Source organism: Geotrypetes seraphini, chromosome 7 (genome assembly GCF_902459505.1).
Source record: "Geotrypetes seraphini chromosome 7, aGeoSer1.1, whole genome shotgun sequence".
Lineage (NCBI taxonomy): Eukaryota > Metazoa > Chordata > Amphibia > Gymnophiona > Dermophiidae > Geotrypetes > Geotrypetes seraphini.
In genome coordinates this window covers 193200597-193221050 of record NC_047090.1, presented here as the reverse complement: position 1 = coordinate 193221050, position 20454 = coordinate 193200597, and the positions used below count along the sequence as shown (strand labels likewise).

General features: G+C 40.8%; 1 protein-coding gene across 3 annotated transcripts in view; it reads right to left on the bottom strand.

Moving 5' to 3' along the window:
• The window catches only part of NEK9 (NIMA related kinase 9), a 335370-nt gene that overhangs the window by 151100 nt on the left and 163816 nt on the right, over positions 1–20454 (bottom strand). For all 3 annotated transcript variants that reach the window (XM_033951413.1, XM_033951412.1, XM_033951411.1), the window contains exon 7: positions 16479–16589. In XM_033951413.1, coding sequence (XP_033807304.1) covers positions 16479–16589 — 111 coding nt within the window. The remainder of the gene's footprint in view (positions 1–16478; positions 16590–20454) is intronic.

Here is a 20454-nt window from a genome sequence, read left to right as displayed (position 1 = left end):
CAGTTTATACCACTGTGCAGCCTGGTGTCCCAGGAAGTCAACCTAAAAGCATATGAATTCCAAACTATATTGATTAGCGACATTTTTCCATTCAGGGAACCCCATCTGAATGGCCTGCTTCAATTGCAACTATCTAAAACTTTGTGATTTATTAAGGCTATATTTATGTTGTAACTGTGAAAAACCATTAGAAATAACATCATCTAATATACGTATACCTGCTATCATCCAATACTTCCAGATGACCTTAAATCCGTCAATTTGAATCTTGGAGGTTAGCTATATAGTCTGATTTGTTGATTTATGTATTGGAATAGGTGTTAAATTATTGACATATTGTAAAGTTTTCCATGTATCAACTAATATTCTGTTTTCTTTATATAATCTAGGCATTTTGATACTGAGAACATGGCAAAATCTCAGAGGAAACATGAGTCGCCATTCCAACCACAACCAGTCTGGGATGTTTTCAATGAGCTCTGAGAGGACCCAATACATACCTTGGCGCATAATATAGGCTTGATGATACCTATAAAAATTAGGAAAATTTACCCCTCCCTCTGTAATTGGCTTTTGTAAAGATACTAAAGCAATTCTAGGAATTTTACCCAGCCAAATAAATTTTGTAAGAATACAATTTAATTTTTTATAAAAGGACCCCTGAAAAAAACTGGTATCATACCTATTTGATAACAAACTACAGGCAATATCATCATTTTAATAGTTTGAACTCTCCCCCACCAAGAAAGATGTAAAGGATTCCATTGCTCGCACATTTCTGTTACCTTCTTTAATAAAAAAATTTCATTCACTTTCATTGTTTCTTCCAGCATTTTATTTATCCAAATACCTAAACATTATAATCTATCCTCTTTCCATAGAAAGGGGAATGAGTCAAACAAACCTTTTGTACAATGTACATTAAGTGGAAGAACTTCTGATTTACTCCAATTTATCTTATATCCTGAAAATTTTCCAAATTTCTCTATAAGTTCAAGTAAGCGTAGAATGGTTGTTTCTGGATTTCTTAAATGAAGCAGTATATCATCTGCATACGCAGAGACCTTGTATTCCTGATCTGAATAAGAAATACCCTGTCACTACAAAAGAAATACATGTCACTACAAAAGATTCCTTGATAAAACTTTTGCCTTCCAGGCTGCCAAACTGAACCCATGGCTAGCCCAAATTATCCTTGAGGCCCCTACCTACCTTGGGTTTAGAAAATCTCTCAAAACTCACCTATTCCATGGACAAGACACCTAACACCCCTCTCCAATGAACAACAATCTCCTCCTCCCCCCTTCCACCTCTCTTTTCCCAACCTTCCCACCCCCTCCCCCCCCAACCCACCCCCCCCTCTTCTCCTAACTTCATTCTACCTCCTTGCTCCAAATATTGTTCAATTGTTTTCGAACCACTTATTATTTATTGCTTGCCTCTAATATTGTTCAATTGTTTTTAAACCACTTGTAATTTTTTGTTAATCTAATGTAAACCGCCTAGAACTCCTTGGGTATGGCGGTATACAAAAATAAAGTTATTATTATTATTATTATTACTGTATCTCCTTCACTTGCTGAATAGATAATAACAAGGGTTCTAATACAATATCAAAAAGTAAAGGAGATAAAGGACAACCTTGTCTAACCCCCTCTGTAAACTGAAACATTTTGAAAAATTATTATTAATATACAGCCTAAGAGCAGGGGAGTTATACAAAGTTTGAATCATCTGTATAAATCCTGAACCAATACCAAACCAATCCATTGCTTGATACATGAAGGTCCATTCCACACGATCAAAGGCCTTCTCTGCATCCAAGGACACAGAAAAAGCCGGATCCTTCATGGCTTCTGTTAAATTTAACATATGAAAAGCCAACCTTGTATTATTAGAAGAATGTCTCTGAGCAACAAACCCAATTTGGTGCATACCAATAATAAAAGGGAGAGCCTTAGCCAAGCGTATAACCAATACCTTAGCTAAAAGTTTTCCATCTACATTGATTAAAGAAATAGGCCTGTAATTTGAAACCAAAGTGGGATCTTTATTTGGCTTTGGCAAAACTATGGTTAAAGATTCTGCCATAGTACCTGTAATGCAACCTTTAGTTAGTTGAATCTGATATAATTTTAATAGATGTACTAATAAGGAATTTTGAAATGATTTATAAAACTCTACCATAAAACCATCACCACCTGGAATGGATCCAACTCTAAGAAAGTTCAACGCTGTTTGCAATTCATTTAATGATATAGGCTCTTCTAAACTTTTTTTTATATGATCAGGAATTTTCGGACCATTAAGTGATTTTAAAAATTCTAAACCATCTTTTCCCCTATCAGAATAAGGCTCAGAAGAATATAAATCTTTATAAAAATTTAGAAATTGTTTTAAAATAGTTCCAATTTGAGAATGCGTATTTCCTTTCTCATCCTTAATTGCAATAATTTTTGTCCTTCTTTTCTTTGCTTTAAGATAATTTGCCAATAATTTTCCTGCCTTATATGAGTTTCCATAGAAACATAGAACATGAAGGCAGAAAAGGGCTACGGCCCATCTAGTCTGCCCACACTAATGGCCCACCCCCTAACTACCTCCATGAAGAGATCCCACATGCCAATCCCATCTTTTCTTAAAATCTGGCACGCTGCTTGCCTCAATTACCTGTTGTGGAAGATTATTCCAGCGATCAACCACCCTTTCGGTGAAGAAATATTTTCTGGTGTCGCCATGAAATTTCCCATCCCTGATTTTCAACGGATGCCCTCTTGTTGCCATGGGTCCTTTAAGGAAAAAGAGATCCTCTTCCACCTCGATACGGCCTGTGACATATTTGAACGTCTCGATCATGTCTCCCCTCTCTCTGTGTTCCTCGAGTGAGTACAGCTGCAATTTACCAGTCGTTCCTCATACGGGAGATCCTTGAGTCCTGAGACCATCCTGGTGGCCATTCGATGAACCGACTCAACTTTCCGCACATCTTTTTGATAATGCGGCCTCCAGAATTGTACACAGTATTCCAGATGGGGTCTCACCATGGATCTGTACAACGGCATTATGACCTCAGGCTTACGGCTGATGAAACTTCTATGGATACAGCCCATTTGTCTAGCCCTGGATGAAGCTTTCGCCACATAATACAGAGTCTGCTCAGAAAGCAAATCTTTCCTTACCAATTTGGAATAAATCTCATTATATTTGCATTTTAATCTAATCTAATCTAAACCTTAGGTTTGTATACCGCATCATCTCTACATTCGTAAAGCTCAACATGGTTAACAAGAGTTAGGGTAGAAAGAAACTCCAGTGGAGGGAAGAGGCAAAATGAAGAGAAAATTTAGAGGACTAGAATAATAATAATAATAATAATAATAACTTTATTCTTGTATACCGCAATACCATGGAAGTTCAATGCGGTTAACAATAGAAGAGACTGTCCATTTACAGCGATGATAACCAGAGAGAGAGGAGGAGTTACATTTTTGAGAATAACCAGGTTTTCAGATGTTTACGGAAGAGTTGGAGGGAGCTCAGATTCCTAAGAGGGAAGGTAAGGTTGTTCCAGAGCTGAGTGATTCTGAAAGGGAGGGAAGAACCTAGTTTACCTACAAGTGAAACGCCTTTTAGAGAGGGAAAGGAAAGTTTCAGTTTTTGGGTGGATCTGGCAGAATTGGGGTTAGAGGAGTTCCAAGAAAGAGGAATGAAGGGAGGGAGGATACCGTGTAGGATCTTGAAAGTGAGGCAGGCACATTTGAAGTGGACTCTGGAGATAATCGGAAGCCAGTGGAGCTTGGATAAAAGCGGTGAGATGGGGTCGAATTTGCTTTTTGCGAAGATAAGCTTAGCAGCGGTATTCTGAATCCGCTGGAGTCTTTGAAGGTTTTTCTTTGTTAGGCTAAGGTAGATAGAGTTGCAGTAGTCCAATCTGGAAAGGATTGTGGATTGGACAAGGACGGCAAAGTGTTTTTGATGGAAACAGGATCTTACTTATCTCAGCATGTGAAGGCTGAAGAAACATTTTTTTACTAGGGAGTTGAGGTGGTCGTTGAAGGAAAGTGTAGAGTCAATGATGACTCCCAGAACTTTACTAGAATATTTAAGATGCAGAGTAGGGCCAGAGGACAGTGGGATGGAGGTGGGCAGTTGGTCCAATTTTGGGCCGAGCCAGAGAAGTTTTGTTTTAGATTCGTTCAGTTTCATCTGCACAGTGTGGGCCCAGGATTGAAGGTTCGATATACATGAGGATATGTTCGCCGAGAGGTTGGTGAGGATCCGGTCGGTCTCGAGGACAAAGATGTTGTCTGCGTAAGTGTAGAGTGTTTCAAGGGGGGAGAGATGGAGGAGTTTAAGGGAGGACATATAAATGTTGAAGAGGATAGGAGAGAGCGGTGAGCCTTGCGGGACTCCACAGATCGGGTTCCAGGGGGAGGAAGAAGTGCCCTTCATGTTGACTATGTAGGAGGGGGAGCGTAAGAACTTCGAGAACCAGTCAAGGACTGTGAAGTTTATGCCTATCTCGGTGAGTTGGTAAATTAGAATATCATGATGGACGACATCAAAAGCTGCAGAGAGGTCGAATTGAAGAAGGACGGCGAACTTGTTGCAAGAATGGAGATATTGAACTTTTGAGATTAAGGAGGTCAGAAGGGATTCGGTGCTGAAATTGGGATGGAAGCCGTATTGGTAGGGTTGAAGAATGGTGAATTTCTCAAAGAGGAAGATAGTTGAGTGGATATGATGGACTCTAGCATCTTGGTAAGAAGGGGAATGTTAGCTATTGAACGGTAGCTGGATGGTGTAGAGGGGTCAAGCTCAGGTTTTTTCAGTAGTGGGGTTAAGGAAATATGGCCCATTTCTGGGGAGTAGAGACCCGAATGGAGGGCGGAGTTTATGAGAATGGTAAGAGATGAGATGACCTGAAGGGGAGTGTTCTCATAGAGGTAGGAGGGGAAAGGATCCAAGGTACATTTGCAGGATTTCAATTTGAGGCAGAGATTATAGACCAGGGATTCGGAAACAAGTTCGAAGGAAGACCAGGATCTGTCTGCTGGGATAGGGTAGGAGTCTGTTGGGATAGGGTTGGGGTCAATTGGAATCAGAGATTTGTAGGAGATTGCAGGTGGGAAGGAGCGCCTCAAGGTGGAGACCTTATCGTTAAAGAACTTTGCTAGAGAATCGGCTGAGGGGGAGGAGGGAAGTATGGAGTCATTTTTGGAGGTTAAGGAACGCCAGATGTTAAATAATGTGCTACTCTGATTGTTGGATTTGGAGATTTTGTCACCGTAGAAGTTTTTCCTTGCTTTTTTTAGAACAGTATTATAGAGTCTGTCTGTAGGGGATTTAGATTTTTTCCATTTTCGTTCCAGAGCATGGCATTTCTGTTTCAGTTCTCTGTGGTATAGGAGGTACCAAGGGGCCTTACGGGAGTAGGAAATGGTTTTAGTGGAGAGAGGGGCAAGGGAATGGAAGATGGACTCGGAGAGGGCGACCCAGTTTTGCCAGTTAGATTCTGGTTCTGCAGGTTTAGAGATGGGGGAAAATTTGTCAAGAAAATTGATCCAGAACAGATTGCTCGAGATTTTTTTACGGAAGGTAATAGAATTTGAGGTGCAGGATGGGGGCCCTAGATGTGACATGAAAATGGGGAGACAGAAGGCCCCTAGGTAGTGATCGGACCAGGGGACAATTTCCCAGCGAATGTCATCAGTTGAGGTTTTGTGAGTAGTAAGATCTAGAAAGCTGATGAGGTCTAGTGTGTGGCCTTTTTCGTGGGTTGGGGAGAGTGTGGGGGCGGGGGAAAGCCTAAAGCGGAGAGGAAGCTATTAAATTTGGATGTATCCTTGTTGGTAACATCGTCAAGGTGGAGATTGATGTCTCCGATGATCAGTAATCTTTGAAATTTGAGGAAGGCGTTTGTTATGGTTTCAAAGACGAGTTCGGAGGAATTGTTCCAAGGGGCAGGTGCGCGGTATAGAAGCAGGATACCCAGAGGATGAGGGTGGAATTCGTCATTGACTGAGGCTAACATGTATTCTAATGAGGAGTGGCTGCCCTTTCCAAGGAGTTGGACATCGAAGAATGATTTGAAAAGGAGGGCTAGGCCGCCTCCTCTTCGGTTGGTTCTGGGAGAGAAGATGCCTTGGTAGCCCCGGAACAGAGTACGTTTTGAGTAAATTGGTCATCTTTTGTGATCCAAGATTCTGTGATGAATAGGAATCCGGGGTCAGAATCCTCGAGTAGGTCCTTCAAGATTTGTATATTATTGCAAGCGGATCTGGCATTGCAATAGAGTGTTGGGACTGGGGTGAGAGAATGTGAGGCAAGGTTGGGGGGAGTGGAAGCGAGGGACAGGTTTTAGAGAGACATGGCTGACTTTGCGAGGGTTTTTGTAGGATGGGTAGTGTTTGGAGAGAATGAGAGTGGGAATTCTGAGGCCAGAGCAGATATTGCGAGCATTTGTAGAGTCGAGGAGGTTGGGGGCAGGGGGTGTCAGGCAGGGGAAGAGTTTGAGAGAAGAGCAGAGTAGGAGAAGAAGGAGCCATGAAGGTGGCTTCATGATGAGAGATTAGAGATCTATGGGTTAGATGACCTGTTTGAGGCGAGTGAGAGTAGGTTAAGGATGGAGGAGCGACTAGGTAATAACGTACTAGGTATTAATAATAATAATAATAACTTTATTTTTGTATATCGCAATACCACAAAACAGTTCAGAGCGGTTTACAGGAGAAGAGATTGTACATATACAGCAAAGTTAGAGTATCAGAAAACAGTTCAGAGTAGTTTACAGGAGATAAGAACTGTATTTATGCAGTGAAGGTACAGAGAATTAGTTATCAAGTGTAAGGTATAAACCAGTGGCCATTACAAAATGATCCAATAACTGTTGCACGGGGGGGTGCGAACAATAACCGTGGAAGAGGGGGAGGAAGGGTAGGGAGGGAGGCGAGGTTGAGATTAGTAGTTTGGTTGGGAGGGCGGGAGTTAGAGGAATTTATCAAAGAGGTATGATTTGAGAGATTTCCTGAAAGATAGGCAGGTTGGGGCAAAAGAGATGAGGGTGGTCAAGCAGTCATTCCATTTGCCAGCTTGGAAAGAGAGGGTTTTGTCCAAGAATCTTTTGTAGATGCATCCTTTTGGGGAGAGATAGGCAAACAGGTGGATATTGCGTGTTCAGTTAGAGCCTGGGAAGACGAAGTAGTGTGACAGGTATATCGGGGCTGAGCCAGATAGGGTTTTGAAGCAGAGGCAGGCGAATTTGAAGATGACCCTTGCTTCAAACGGTAGCCAATGAAGTTTTCTGTAGAAGGGGCTGATGTGGTCTGACTTTTTAAGCCCATAGATGAGGCGGACGGCGGTGTTTTGGATGAATCTTAGTCGTTTAATGGTTTTCTTGTAGGAGCCCAGGTATATGATGTTACAGTAATCCAGGGTATTTAGGATTAGGGATTGGACCAGCAATCTGAAGGTGGGGAAATCAAAGTAATGTTTGATAGAACGGAGTTTCCAAAGGGTGGAAAAGCATTTTTTGACCTGGGCATTGGTGTGATCTTCCAAAGTGAGGCATCAGTCCAAGATGACTCCGAGAATTTTTATAGTGGAATTGATTGGATATGTTAAACCATTGAGATGCAGGGTGGTGGTCGTTAGTTTGTGGTTGGGACTTGCAAGGAAGAACTTGGTTTTTTCTGGGTTTAGTTTCAGTTTGAAGCGTGTGGTCCAGTTTTATACCATGGTGAGGACGGTTGAGATGTATTGTTCTGTCTCATGTGACAGTGAGGTGATAGGTATGATGATTGTAATGTCATCTGCGTAGATATAGGATTTCAGGTTATGGTTCGATAACAAGTGTCCCAGTGATGCCATATAGACGTTGAATAGTGACGGGGATAGGGGGGAGCCTTGGGGAACTCCGCAGGGGTTGCTCCAGGTATGGGAGAAGGTTCCGTCGTTATGGACTTGGTAGGTTCGGTTTTTTTAGGAAGCCTGTGAGCCAGGTTAGTACTTGTCCGGAAATGCCAATGGAGTCGAGGCAACTAATCAGAATGTCATGGTCTACTAGGTCGAAGGCACTGCTGAGGTCAAACTGGGGTAACAGTGCGCTGTTTCCTAGTGAGAATAGTTGGAGGAGGTGATTGGTTAGTGAGGCAAGAACAGTTTCCGTACTGTAGTTAGTGTGGAATCCAGACTGGGAGTCGTGGAGGATGTTAAATTTCTCTAGGTATGACATGAGATTGTAATTGACAAGTCCTTCCAAGATTTTAAGGAAAAGAGGAATATTGGCGATGGGTCTGTAGTTGGAGGCTACAGAGGGAGATTCTTTGGGGTTTTTGATTATTGGAGATACGAGGATGTGGCCAAGTTCCTTTGGGAAGTGGCCAGTAGACAGGCAGAGGGTGACCCAGTTGAAGAGTTCAGCTTTGAAGGGGAGGGGGGCAGTTTTCATGATGGATGGAGGGCAGTTATCTAGTAGGCAGTTTGATTTGGAATATTTTGAGTATAGCTTGAGGAATAGGTTCCATTCTGGGTTTTTGAAGTGAGACCAGGTCATGTCAGCAGGTGAGGCATCGTTTTCTGGAGAAGGTAGGTGGATATATGGGTAGGTGCTAGTTGTTGTGAGCGTTGTTTTCAAGTTAAGAATTTTGTTGGCGAAGTGGTCGGCTAGATTTGTCGGGGAGGGTTAAGATATTGGACAGATCTAGTATAGCGTTTCTGAATTGGAGTTATTCTGAAAATGATCTCGTGGAAGGGGGATGAAGATAATCTGGCTATCAAATCGGTATTCAAATTAGCATAGATTTTTGGATACAATAGAACATAAGAAGTTGCCTCCGCTGAGGCAGACCAGAGGTCCATCTCACCGAGCGGTCCGCTCCCGCGGCGGCCCATCAGGCCCACTGCCTGAACAGTGGTCTCTGACTAATTTTATAAATTACCTCTAATCCTATCCTTATAACCTTACCTCTACAGATTATAAGATTCAACGGATATTTAAGATAATTTTTTGATTACTTTTGCTTTATGTATATATTTTTTTTTTTGAGAGCTAGTAAATGAACTAGTTGGATGGGTTCACGATTATGCTTAACGATGAAAGATTTCACAATTAGACTTAAACATGGGGAAAGTTTCCCCTGCTTTTTACTTTTAAAAGAGCCTGCAAAGTACTTTGTTCCCATTTTTCAATCAATTTAGATTCCAAACTCTTAATTTCTTGTTCCAAATTATAAAATTGTTTTCTAAGTTGTTTTCTAATATATGCCAAATATGAAATAATTTGACCTCTCATGGTAGCCTTAAAGGCATCCCATAATATTTCCATGGAAATTTCTTCTGAAGTATTAAATTGAAAAAAATAATTCATCTTTAACTGAAATTCTTCAAGGAAGTTTGAATCCGCAAGCAATGTATTATCGAATCTCCATACAGATCTACTATTATCCTGTTCAGCAATTTTAAATTCAACCCACACTCCACCATGATTAGACAAAATGATTGGATCTATAGAGGCTTGTGTCACCTGGTGAACTATTTGATTTGAGATGAAAATGTAATCTATTCTTGAAAAGGATTTATGAACATGTGAACAAAAAGAAAATTCTCGATCATTAAAATGAAGTATCTGCCATATATCTTTCAAATCACAAGATTGCACCAAATTATCTAATCCTAATGATTTCATAATTTTACTAGGTTTTTTATCCATCAATGGATCCGTAACAGCGTTAAAATCTCCAGCCACTACTAAATTAGAAGCAGCCAGTGGCAGTATCAACTGCTGTAAAGTTTTGAAAAATTCAATTTGATTCGAATTAGGGGCATATATATTAAACAATGCCAGGACATTATTTCCCATGTTCATATTCACATGTAACCACCTTCCTAAGGGATCTGAAGCAATCAACTTAAAATTAGCTTTACATTTTGTATTTACTAGGATAGCAACCCCCGCCTTTTTTCCCCACAGCCAAGGCAAAAAAAACAATGCTTCACCCATCCCCCTTCTAATTTAATTGATTCTGTAGTTGATAGATGTGTCTCTGGGATATAATACACATCCGCATTCTGTTGTTAAAAAGGAAAGCATTTTTTTTTTCTTTTGATTTGATGATTGGGGCCATTAACATTTAATGAAAAGATTTTAATCTCCATTATAAATTTTATACTCAAAACACATGAACCAAATCAAATATTTAGACTTAATTTGAATTTTCTTTATATACACAATTTTCCCAATTTTTAAAAATTGAACATAAAATTTATCTTCCCCCTAACCCACCCCCTCCATCCCTTTTTTCCTCCCTAAACCCCCATACCATTATTAATAGTGAAAACTTGGGAATGCACATAATAGATCAGGTAATGAAAAACCCCTGAAAGACTAAAAATTAAAACCTCTTTTAAAAAAAAATAAAAAATAAGTCACTTAAAAAATCATAATAATTCATCCCATATCTTATCCATTTTCACTAATTACATATTATTTTATCTAATCATTGAATTTATATTTATCTGTAAAAAAACATTATCATGTTATCGTAAGAATAGAAAATAAATATACATTGGAATAATAAATCACATTTACCTAACCCCTAACCAAATTGAATAACACAGAATAAAGTTTTCCTATTTCTCTTACCTTATATAAATTTACTCAATAAACATGAATATATTCATCCACATTTCTCTAAATATTAATTTCATTTTATCTTTAAATCTTATTATAAATTTAATTACCCATTCTCAAATCATTATATTATTTAACTCAATACTGTATGATCTTTTATTCTTATAATTCTTGTGATAAATTCTATCCTTATAATTATTATTTTAACCCTTACTATATCATATGGGATTCCTCATTTAAAATATAGAATATTTTAATTCATTCAATAAGTATATATTATAATCAATCTAATAAATATAGGCAGAAATAAATAGAATCCATTGTAATTATATTATGCATTTTATCTTATTATCAACTAAAAACTTATTGCTTAGTAACTTAAATGAACCAATATCTAAACATATTTGATCATTCTTTTTTGGTAAGCTTATCTTTCAAAGTTCGGTATATAGCTGTTACTGAGAATTTCCATCTAAATCCTTTTCAGCCATACTCGACTGGTCTCATCTCCCTGAGGAATTCATTTCTTAGCTGTTATCAAGATTCTTCTTAAATTTAGTCTTCAGTAGCAATATTTCATGCTCTTAAGTCATTAATATTTAATATTTGCCTCCGGAAGTCCAATTACCACTTCAGTGCATTTGTTAGAACTTTCTCCATTTTAATTATCCAACCAGCGTATTTGTATTTCGCAATCCTTTAGTATGAAGTCTGGTTCCAAACTTCACATTGATCTATCTTTACTTAATGAGGCAAATATGAGCTTATGGGTCTTAGACACCCTTCTTGTTAGATAATGTTTTTAGTTATTGCCATCCAAAGACTGTAGCTTCAATTACTACTTATTGGTATCATCATGTGCAGGACCTAATACTCTGCCATTCCAAGTCTCGTGTCATGAGCCGTTGAACATTCATTTTTAAAATGTAACCACTTCACTCTCTCCCATCCAGTACCAGTCATTACGAAGCCAAACTGCAAATATTTAGTCTTATCCTATAAGCAAAACTATAAAATCCAAGCTGAATTAAAATAACTTCAAATAAATAACAAATAAATTAACTCTTATCACCACATAAACAGTAAAGGATTCATTTAGACATTGGTTGCTCATGTTGATGTAAAAATTCTTGTAATTTTTTTGGCTCTTCAAAGTTTATTGTTATATTTTTGTAGGTAATCTTCATAATTGCAGAGTATATTAACCCGTATTTGGCCCCAATACTTCTCAATTGTGGTCTTAGCTCCAAAAATCTTTTTCTTTTATTGGCGGTAGCTCTCGCGAAATCAAGCACTATATGTATACGAGCATCCTGGCATTTAAAATTTTTGTTCTCCTTTGCCAAGCAAAATATTTCCATAACCTGCTGGTGCCTTAACAGTCTGAAAATTAACGGACGTGGACCCGTTTGTTTATCCGATCTTTTTGTAGGAATCTTATGCGCCCTTTCGATCTCCAAAGGAAACTTTAAGTGGCAGTATTTTAGGAAGAAAATTCTTCAAAAAGGAAATCGGTAAACCTAAGACCCTTAGGTTACTCCTTCTCTCCCTGTTGCAGCAGTCTTCCAGGTCTTGTGTGAGTATTTCAATCTTTTTCCTATTGAGCTTAAATTGAAATAATTCTGCCTTAGTAACTTCGATTCTTTTCTCCAAATGATCCACTTTAATTTCAACCAGTTTCATTTTTTTTATTGAGAATAGAAACTTCTTCCATAACTTCTTGTATTTTTCTCGCATTGACTAAAACAATTTCTTTAATTTCACAAAGCTTCGTCAAAATTTCATTGTCGGCTCTACTTTCCTTTGGCAACAGAGTCTTCGAAGGGGTTGCTGCCTCTGGTTTAGATATTTTTAAGCTTCCTGCGGTTATAAAAGCTGAATCAGCCTTTGCCTGCTTCCCCGAAGCCATACTGTTCTAATATCACACTTTTAAAGTAAAAAAAAAAATTTTAATGTAACTTATTTAACTTTAAAATGTCTGTCAGCACGGAGCTTGTCATTTACCCGACCATTTGCATGCGCTTCAAAGACCCCCCCCCCCCCTCCCGTTTACATGGCATTTCAATATTAATTACTTTATTTGAATGTTGTGAGCCGTTTTGTGCATTGGGTCGGCAAATTTGATCATCGCTAAACCAGTCAAAGCTGGTTTAGCAACAATCATTTGAGGATCAACGACTTTAGTGCATCTAGGCCTGATAAACATGAAATAAGCATGTACTGAAGTGTTTTTTGTTTGTCTCTCTCATTTCTTTTTTATGAGAGAGACGGAAAAGGTAATGCAGCACTGACAATACAGCACAGTTACCTACCATAACAGGTGTTATCCAGGGACAGCAGGCATATTCTCACACAAGGGTGACGTCACCGACAGAGCCCCGGTATGGACACTTTAAAAGTGCATCGCCACTTTAAGACTTTTAGAAAGTTTGCGATAGCCTGCACCACGCATGCGTGAGTGCCTTCCCACCCAACGCAGGGCTCACGTCTCCTCAGTTAAGATAAGCCAGCTAAGAAGCCAACCAGGGGAGGTGGGTGGGTTGTGAGAATATCTATCTGCTGTCCCTGGATAACACCTGTTACAGTAGGTAACTGTGCTTTATCCCAGGACAAGCAGGCAGCATATTCTCACACATGGGTGACCTCCAAGCTAACAAGAATGAGAGCTGGCCTTCAAAAAAATAAATTCTATAATACAAACTGGCCAAAGTGTCCATCCCATCTGGAGAAAGACTCCAGACATTAATGAGAAGTGAATGTGTGAACTGAGGACTAGGTGTCAGCCTGACAGAATTCTGTAATAAGAGTAGATCTAAGGAAAACTACAAAAGCTGCCGTAGCTCAGACTTTATAGGCTTTGACCTGACTTACAAGGTGCAAGCCAGGTTGAGCAAAAGAGAATGAAATACAAGTAGCCAAACAGTTAGAAACCATTCTCTTGGAACAGGATGCCCCAACTTGTTAGGATCAAAAGAGACGAAGAATTGAGGAGAAGTTCTATAACTCTTTGTCCTGGCGATGAAAAAAGCCAAAGCACACTTATAGTCCAGAATGCAAAGAGCCACTGTTCCTACATGAGAATGAGGCTTAGGAAAAAAAACTGGAAGAACAATCAATTGATTGAGATGAAACTTCATCACCACTTCAGGTAGAAACTGTGGTTGCGTGCAAAGAATCACTTTATTAGAGAGAAAAACTGTGAAGGGTGAATCTGCCACCAACACTTGTAACTCTCTGACCCTCCTGTTAGAAGTGAGCAAGATAAGAAAAACCATCTTCCCATGTAAAAAAACTTGAGAGGCGCTGTATCCATTGGTTCAAATGGAAGCTTCATTAACCTGGAAAGAACCCCAGCAAAGTCCCAGACTACAGGTGGAAGTTTGAGAGGTAATATCACCTTGAAAAGTCCTTTCATAAACCTGGAGACCAAGGGATAAGCTGTAAGAAGCTTTCCCTCTACTAGCAGGTGAAAAACTAGAATAGCACTGAGACAGACTTCAATAGATGTAATAGAAGTAGAAAAATCCACACCATGTCCACGAACAAGCATGTTGGATCGTGATAAAGAAGACACCAGGAAGGAAACCTAGCCTATTTTTGTTTAGGATAACATTATAGCGTGGCTGATTTCCTGGAGGCATCATAAATCTTGCGGACAGGCTGAGAATGATATACACTTCTCCCTTCGTATCCGCGGTTTCCGTATCGGCGGATTTGCTTATTTGCGATTTTTCAGCCACTGACTCCACCCCAAAAATTACATCATCATTAAAGTACTTTTTCCTTTTACTGTACCATACTGAACCGATTAAAAAGTTTATTGCTTACCATTAACTCTGAAAATCGCTGCTTATAAACTTTTTCCCACAAATTTGCTGCTTCCATGCTTCCCAGTGTGCACTGAGAAAAATGCTGCTTCCCAGCATCCATAGAAAGAAAGGCTTCTTCCCAGCATGCATGGAGAAAATTGCTGGGAATCGCTGCTTGTCTGCATGCCTGCCCAAGCCCTGAATTCTCTTTGAATCGCTGGTAATAGTTGCTTGCCTGCTCCAAGCCTTTAATTCTTTGGGAATCACTGGGAATCACTGCTTGTCTGCATGCCTGCCCAAGCCCTGAATTCTCTTTGAATCGATGCTCAAGACCAATGCACTGAAAACACCAATTGTGTGAATCAGTAACTGATATGGCCCTGTAGCACCGAGAACATCTCTTGAAGCCAGTAGATGGCTTTGACATTGAAGTAAAAACTGCCGATGTAAGATCAAAGGAATCAATTTTTCCTCCAATGGTCGAGTAAATTAGTGATTGAAAAAGAGTTGATGCTGACGGTTGAAAATCTGCCTGAAAGAGGGAAAGGGGGACTTGTATACCGCCTTTTTGGTGCTTTGGCATTTCAAAGCTGACATTCAATGCGGTGGGCACTACAGGATTAAGTGACTTGCCCAGAGTCACAAGGAGCAGCACTGGAAATTGATCTCACAGACGCAGCAGCTCAACCAGTGAGCCACAGCCCAAAAGCTGAAAAGTAAAAATTTTGAGAAAAAACTCCAGAGAAATTAAACTACATAAGAACATAAGCAGTGCCTCTGCTGGGTCAGACCAGGGATCCATCATGCTCAGCAGTCCGCTCATGCAGCGGCACATCAGGTCCAGGACCTGTTAGTAACCCTTTATCTATATCCTTCCATCCCCTTTTCCTTCAGGAAATTGTCCAATCCCTTCTTGAAATCCAATACCGTACCCTGTCCTATCACGCCATCTGGAAGCACATTCCAGGTGTCCACCACCCTTGGGTGAAGAAGAACTTCCTAGCACTGGTTCTGAATCTGTCCCCTTTTAATTTTTCCAAATGCCCTCTCGTTCTTGTAGTTTTCAAAAAATTAAAGAATCTGTCCCTCTCCACTTTCTCTATGCCCTAAATGATTTTGTAAGTCTCTATCATATCCCCTCTAGTACCAAAGAAAATAAAAGAAATGAAGAAAAATGATCTAGGGAAGAAAGGGAAAAAATAGCCCAATTGGAGAGACTCCAACAACACATGTCTTCTTAGCTCCATAGAAAACTGAGAACTGATGGTCCTGCGAGCCGACATTGGGCAGGAAGGCACTCACGCATGCACAGTACAAGCAGTCTCACATCTAAAGAAGTTAAAGTTGACAGTACACTTTTGAACTGTCCGTAACAGGCTCTGTGGATGACATCACCCATCTATGAGAATATGCTGCCTGGGGATAAAAACAGAATACAAAATACTGAGGTGGAGACAATGACAGTCAGAAAATACAACACAACTTATCCTATTACAATAGAAGCCTATCATAGCACTGACTACTTTAACTAAGTTCCCTCAAACACAGGCAAAAGGGAATGAGGAAAGAGGCCAAACTGAACAGGGACAAACAAGTAACTATTGCCAGCAATTAAACCACCTAGTTTCTTTACTGTCATTAAATACAAACCTTAAGAACATATTGCACTACAAAAACTGATGTACCTCATTCCCAAACTCCCTGGGGTTGCCTCATGCTGTACTCTTATCATTCAGCTATAAGTAGTTCTAGGCTCTCCCATACATATACTAAACTGTAAGCTGAATATTTAAGAAAATCTGCACAAACCAGAGATCTATGAAATTATGGGCATCCTCTTCTGAGCTGCAATAAACCAAATTTTGTCTGCATGGGAGAGCACATATCTTTCTTGTACAGAACTATTCCATAGTATGTGAGAATGGGTGAAGAGGGGAGGAGGTGCGCATGTGGGACAGAGTATGGTATCTCCCTCAGGCTGTAGCCATGTCATTTGGCATCTGGATGATACATGATTAGTGTAGCCAACTGAGACCCACCTGCTGGAGGCAGGCCCGGACCATGTCAATCATTTCTGGGGAATAGATGCTAGAGTCCAAATCAATAGCCCAGTTTCCCTGCACAATCTTCACACACAGGTTCAGAGGATTCTATAGTAAGAAGATAAAATGCATAAGTTAGAGCAGTGGTCTCAAATTCAAAGCCTTTGCAGGGCCACATTTTGGATTTGTAGGTACTTGGAGGGCCTCAGAAAAAATAGTTAATGTTTTATTAAAGAAATAACAATTTTGCATAAGGTAAAACTCTTTATAGTTTATAAATCTTTCCTTTTGGCTAAGTCTTAATAATAATATTGTCATTTATAGCTAAAGAGACATATGATCAAGAAACTATTATTTTACTTTTGTGATTATGATAAGCATACCGAGGGCCTCAAAATAGAGCCCGACGGGCCGCATGTGGCCCCCGGGCCGCTAGTTTGAGACCACTGAGTTAGAGGGAAAGCTATTAAGCTGACTGTATAACCAGGGCTAGTATCATAGTACATAACAGCAGATAAAGCACAGTTACTTACCGTAACAGGTGTTATCCAGGGACAGCAGGCAGCTATTCTCACATATGGGTGACGTCATCCACTGAGCCCCGATGCAGATAGCCTCACAAGCATACTTGCTTGTAGAAAACTTTAGAAGTTTCGAGTCAGCCATACCGCGAATGCGCGAGTGCCTTCCCGCCCAGCGCAGGGCGAGTCTCCTCAGTTCAGATAGCTAGCAGAGAAGCCAACCAGGTGAGGTGGGTGGGTTGTGAGAATAGCTGCCTGCTGTCGCTGGATAATATCTGTAATGGTAAGTAACTGTGCATTATCCCAGGACAAGCAGGCAGCCTATTCTCACATAAAGGTGACCTCCAAGCTAACCAGAATGGGATGGTGGGAGTGTTGGCAACTTAGGAGAATAAATTTTGTAATACCCTCTGGCCAAAATGGCCATCTCATCAGGAGAAAACATCTAGACAAGAAAGAGAGGTGAAAGTATGAACCAAGGACCAGGTAACAGCTTTGCAAATTTCCTCAATAGGTGTAGCTCTAAGGAAAGCTACTGAAGCTGCCATGGCTCTGACTTTATGGGCTGTGACTCGACTCTGTAGATGTAGTCCAGCCTGGGCATAGCAGAAAGAGATACAAGCAGCCATCCAATTGGAGATAGTATGCTTAGAAATTGGATATCCCAACTTATTTGGATCGGAGACAAAAAGTTGAGGAGCAGTTCTGTGTGATTTGGAGCGTTCCAAGTAGAAGGCCAAAGCACGTTTACAATCCAGAGTATGAAGAGCTGATTTTCCAAGATGAGAATGAGGCTTTGGAAAAAACAATGGAAGAACAGCAGATTGGTTGAGATGAAATTCTGAAACCACTATAGGTAGGAATGCAGGATGAGTACGAAAGACCACCTTGTCAGGATGGAACACAGTGAAAGGTGGATCAGCAACTAAAGCTTGCAGCTCACTAACTCTTTGAGCAGATGTGAGGGCAATAAGAAACATCACTTTCCAAGTGAGATACTTCAGATGAGCCATAGACATTGGTTTAAATGGAGGTTTCATCAATTGAGCAAGAACAACATTGAGATTCCAAACCAGTGGTGGCAGTTTGAGAGGAGGGTTAACAATGAAAAATCCTTTCATAAATTTGGAAACCACCGAATGAGCTGAGAGGGGTTTCCTTTCAATAGGCTGGTGGAAAGCAACAATTGCACTGAGATGGACTCAGATCGATGTAGACTTGAGGCCAGAGGTGGAGAAGTGCAAAAGGTAATCTAGAACAGAAGATAAGGAAGAAGCTTGAGGCTTCACGTAGACAATCTAGTTCATTTTTGATGGTAGCATTGGTTGTCTCGGCCACCGAGGAGCTATCAGAATCATGGTGGCATGATCGTTCTTCAACTTGACAAGTCTTGAGAAAGAGAGGAAATGGAAGGAATGCATACAGGAAGCGATTCATCCATTCCAGTAGAAAAGCATCTGCCTCGAGGCAATGAGGAAAATATATCCTGGAGCAGAACTGAGACAGTTTGTGGGTGTGGGGAGATGCAAAGAGATCTATCTGAAGAGTTCCCCACTGCAAAAAAATGTGATGAAGAGGCAAGGAATTGAGTGTCCATTTGTGAGGTTGCAGAAGATGACTCAATTTGTCTGCCAAAGAGTTTTCGCCCCTTGGATGTAGACAGCTTTCAGGAAGGTTTTGTGGAGGATTGCTCACACCCAAACCTGCAGAGCTTCTTGACAAAGGGAGGGAGATCCTGTCCTCCCCTGTTTGTTGACATAGTACATGGCAACTTGGTTGTCCATCTGAATGAGGACTACCTGGTCGTGAAGAAGATGTTGAAAAGCTTTGAGAGCATAGAAAATCGCTCTGAGTTCCAACAGATTGATGTGACACTGACAATCCGTACTGGTCCAGTGGCCTTGAGTACGGAGACCATCAAGATGAGCCCCCCAAGCGTAGGTCGAGGAGTCTGTTGTGAGGAGGACCTTCTGATAAGGGTCATTTGAAACAGCAAGCCTCTGGAGAGATGGGAAGAGAGCATCCACCAGCGGAGAGACTGTCTCAAAGAAGGAGTGACTGTAATGTGTCAAGAGAGTGGGTCGCAAGCCTGTGTCCACTGAGATGCCAGGGTCCACTGAGGAATTCTGAGGTGAAGATTGGCAAAAAGAGTCACGTGTACTGTGGAGGCCATTTGGCCTAGGAGTACCATCATGTGTCTCGCAGAGATTGAAGAGCGGGAAGACACTGCATGACAGAGTTGAAGAAGAGCCTCCAGACGCTGTAGCGGAAGGAATGTTCTGAGTTGGATAGTGTCTAGAACAGCACCGATGAACTGTAGATTCTGAGAGGGCTGAAGTTGGGATTTGGGAAAATTGATTTTGAATTCCAGGGGAACTTCCTCGATGGCACGGAGACAAAGCAGAGCTTTAGCTTCCTGAAGAAGAAGGGCGGTCTGAGATGGATCGGAAGGATACTCTCTTGGAGGAAGCTCTGATGGAACCTGAGGGAAAAGAAGAGAGTATCCTTCCCTGATTATTGTCCTGAGAAGGATGTGAAGGTTTTGTAGAAGCTGACTTTGGCTTTGGTCTGACAATGGAAGCAAAAGATTATTCATGATCTGACAACTTCTTAGTGGCTGCCTCTATGAATTCATCAAAGAGGTCATTGCCCTGATAAGGAATGTTAGCCAGACAGTCCTGAAGATTAGGATCCAAGGCAATGGTGTGAAGCTAGGCCAAGTGGCGCAGAGCTACAGAGAAAGCAGTGGCCCTAGTTGACAGCGCAAAGGCATCATAAGATGACCGGAGAAGATGCAATCTGAGTTCTGACAGAGTAGCAGTGACTTCTTGGAACTTGAAATGGCTATGTCAATCCATATTCTTCAGAAAACTTGGAAGAAGTCAATAAGGAATTTGATATATACGGCGTTCAAACTGGTCCATAGTCTTACCCTCCCTTCCAGAAGAAACTGTAGTAGAAACCTTGAAGGATGGGGTTTTGTCACAAAGGACTCCAGAAAGAGGGATTGGTGAGATAATTGTGAATTCTCAAACCCTTTGCAATGCAGAGATCTATACCTCGAGACCAATTTTTCTGGAACAGCAAGTATAGCATAAGGAGTCTCAAGACAACGTGTGAAAGCTTAAGACAAAAGCTTGTTAAGAGGAAGCGTAAGTTGAGGTAGATGCATGACCTCAAAACACTCCTTAGAGTATTTAGAACCAGCATCGAACTGAATTTCCAGATCAACAGCCATCTGACGAAGGAAGGAGGAGAAAGATAGCTGATCCGCCAAGGCCTTGCCTCGAGAAGGGCTTGATGACCTCGAGGCGGCTCGAACGGAGAACGAACGTGAAGCCTCTCTGGAGAAGTGACAATCCAAAGAATATGAAGAATTGGAGGAGGCAATGAAAACAGCTGATTCCTCATGGTCCAGAAGCGGAGACCTGGAGCGAGGAGTTGGTGGCATC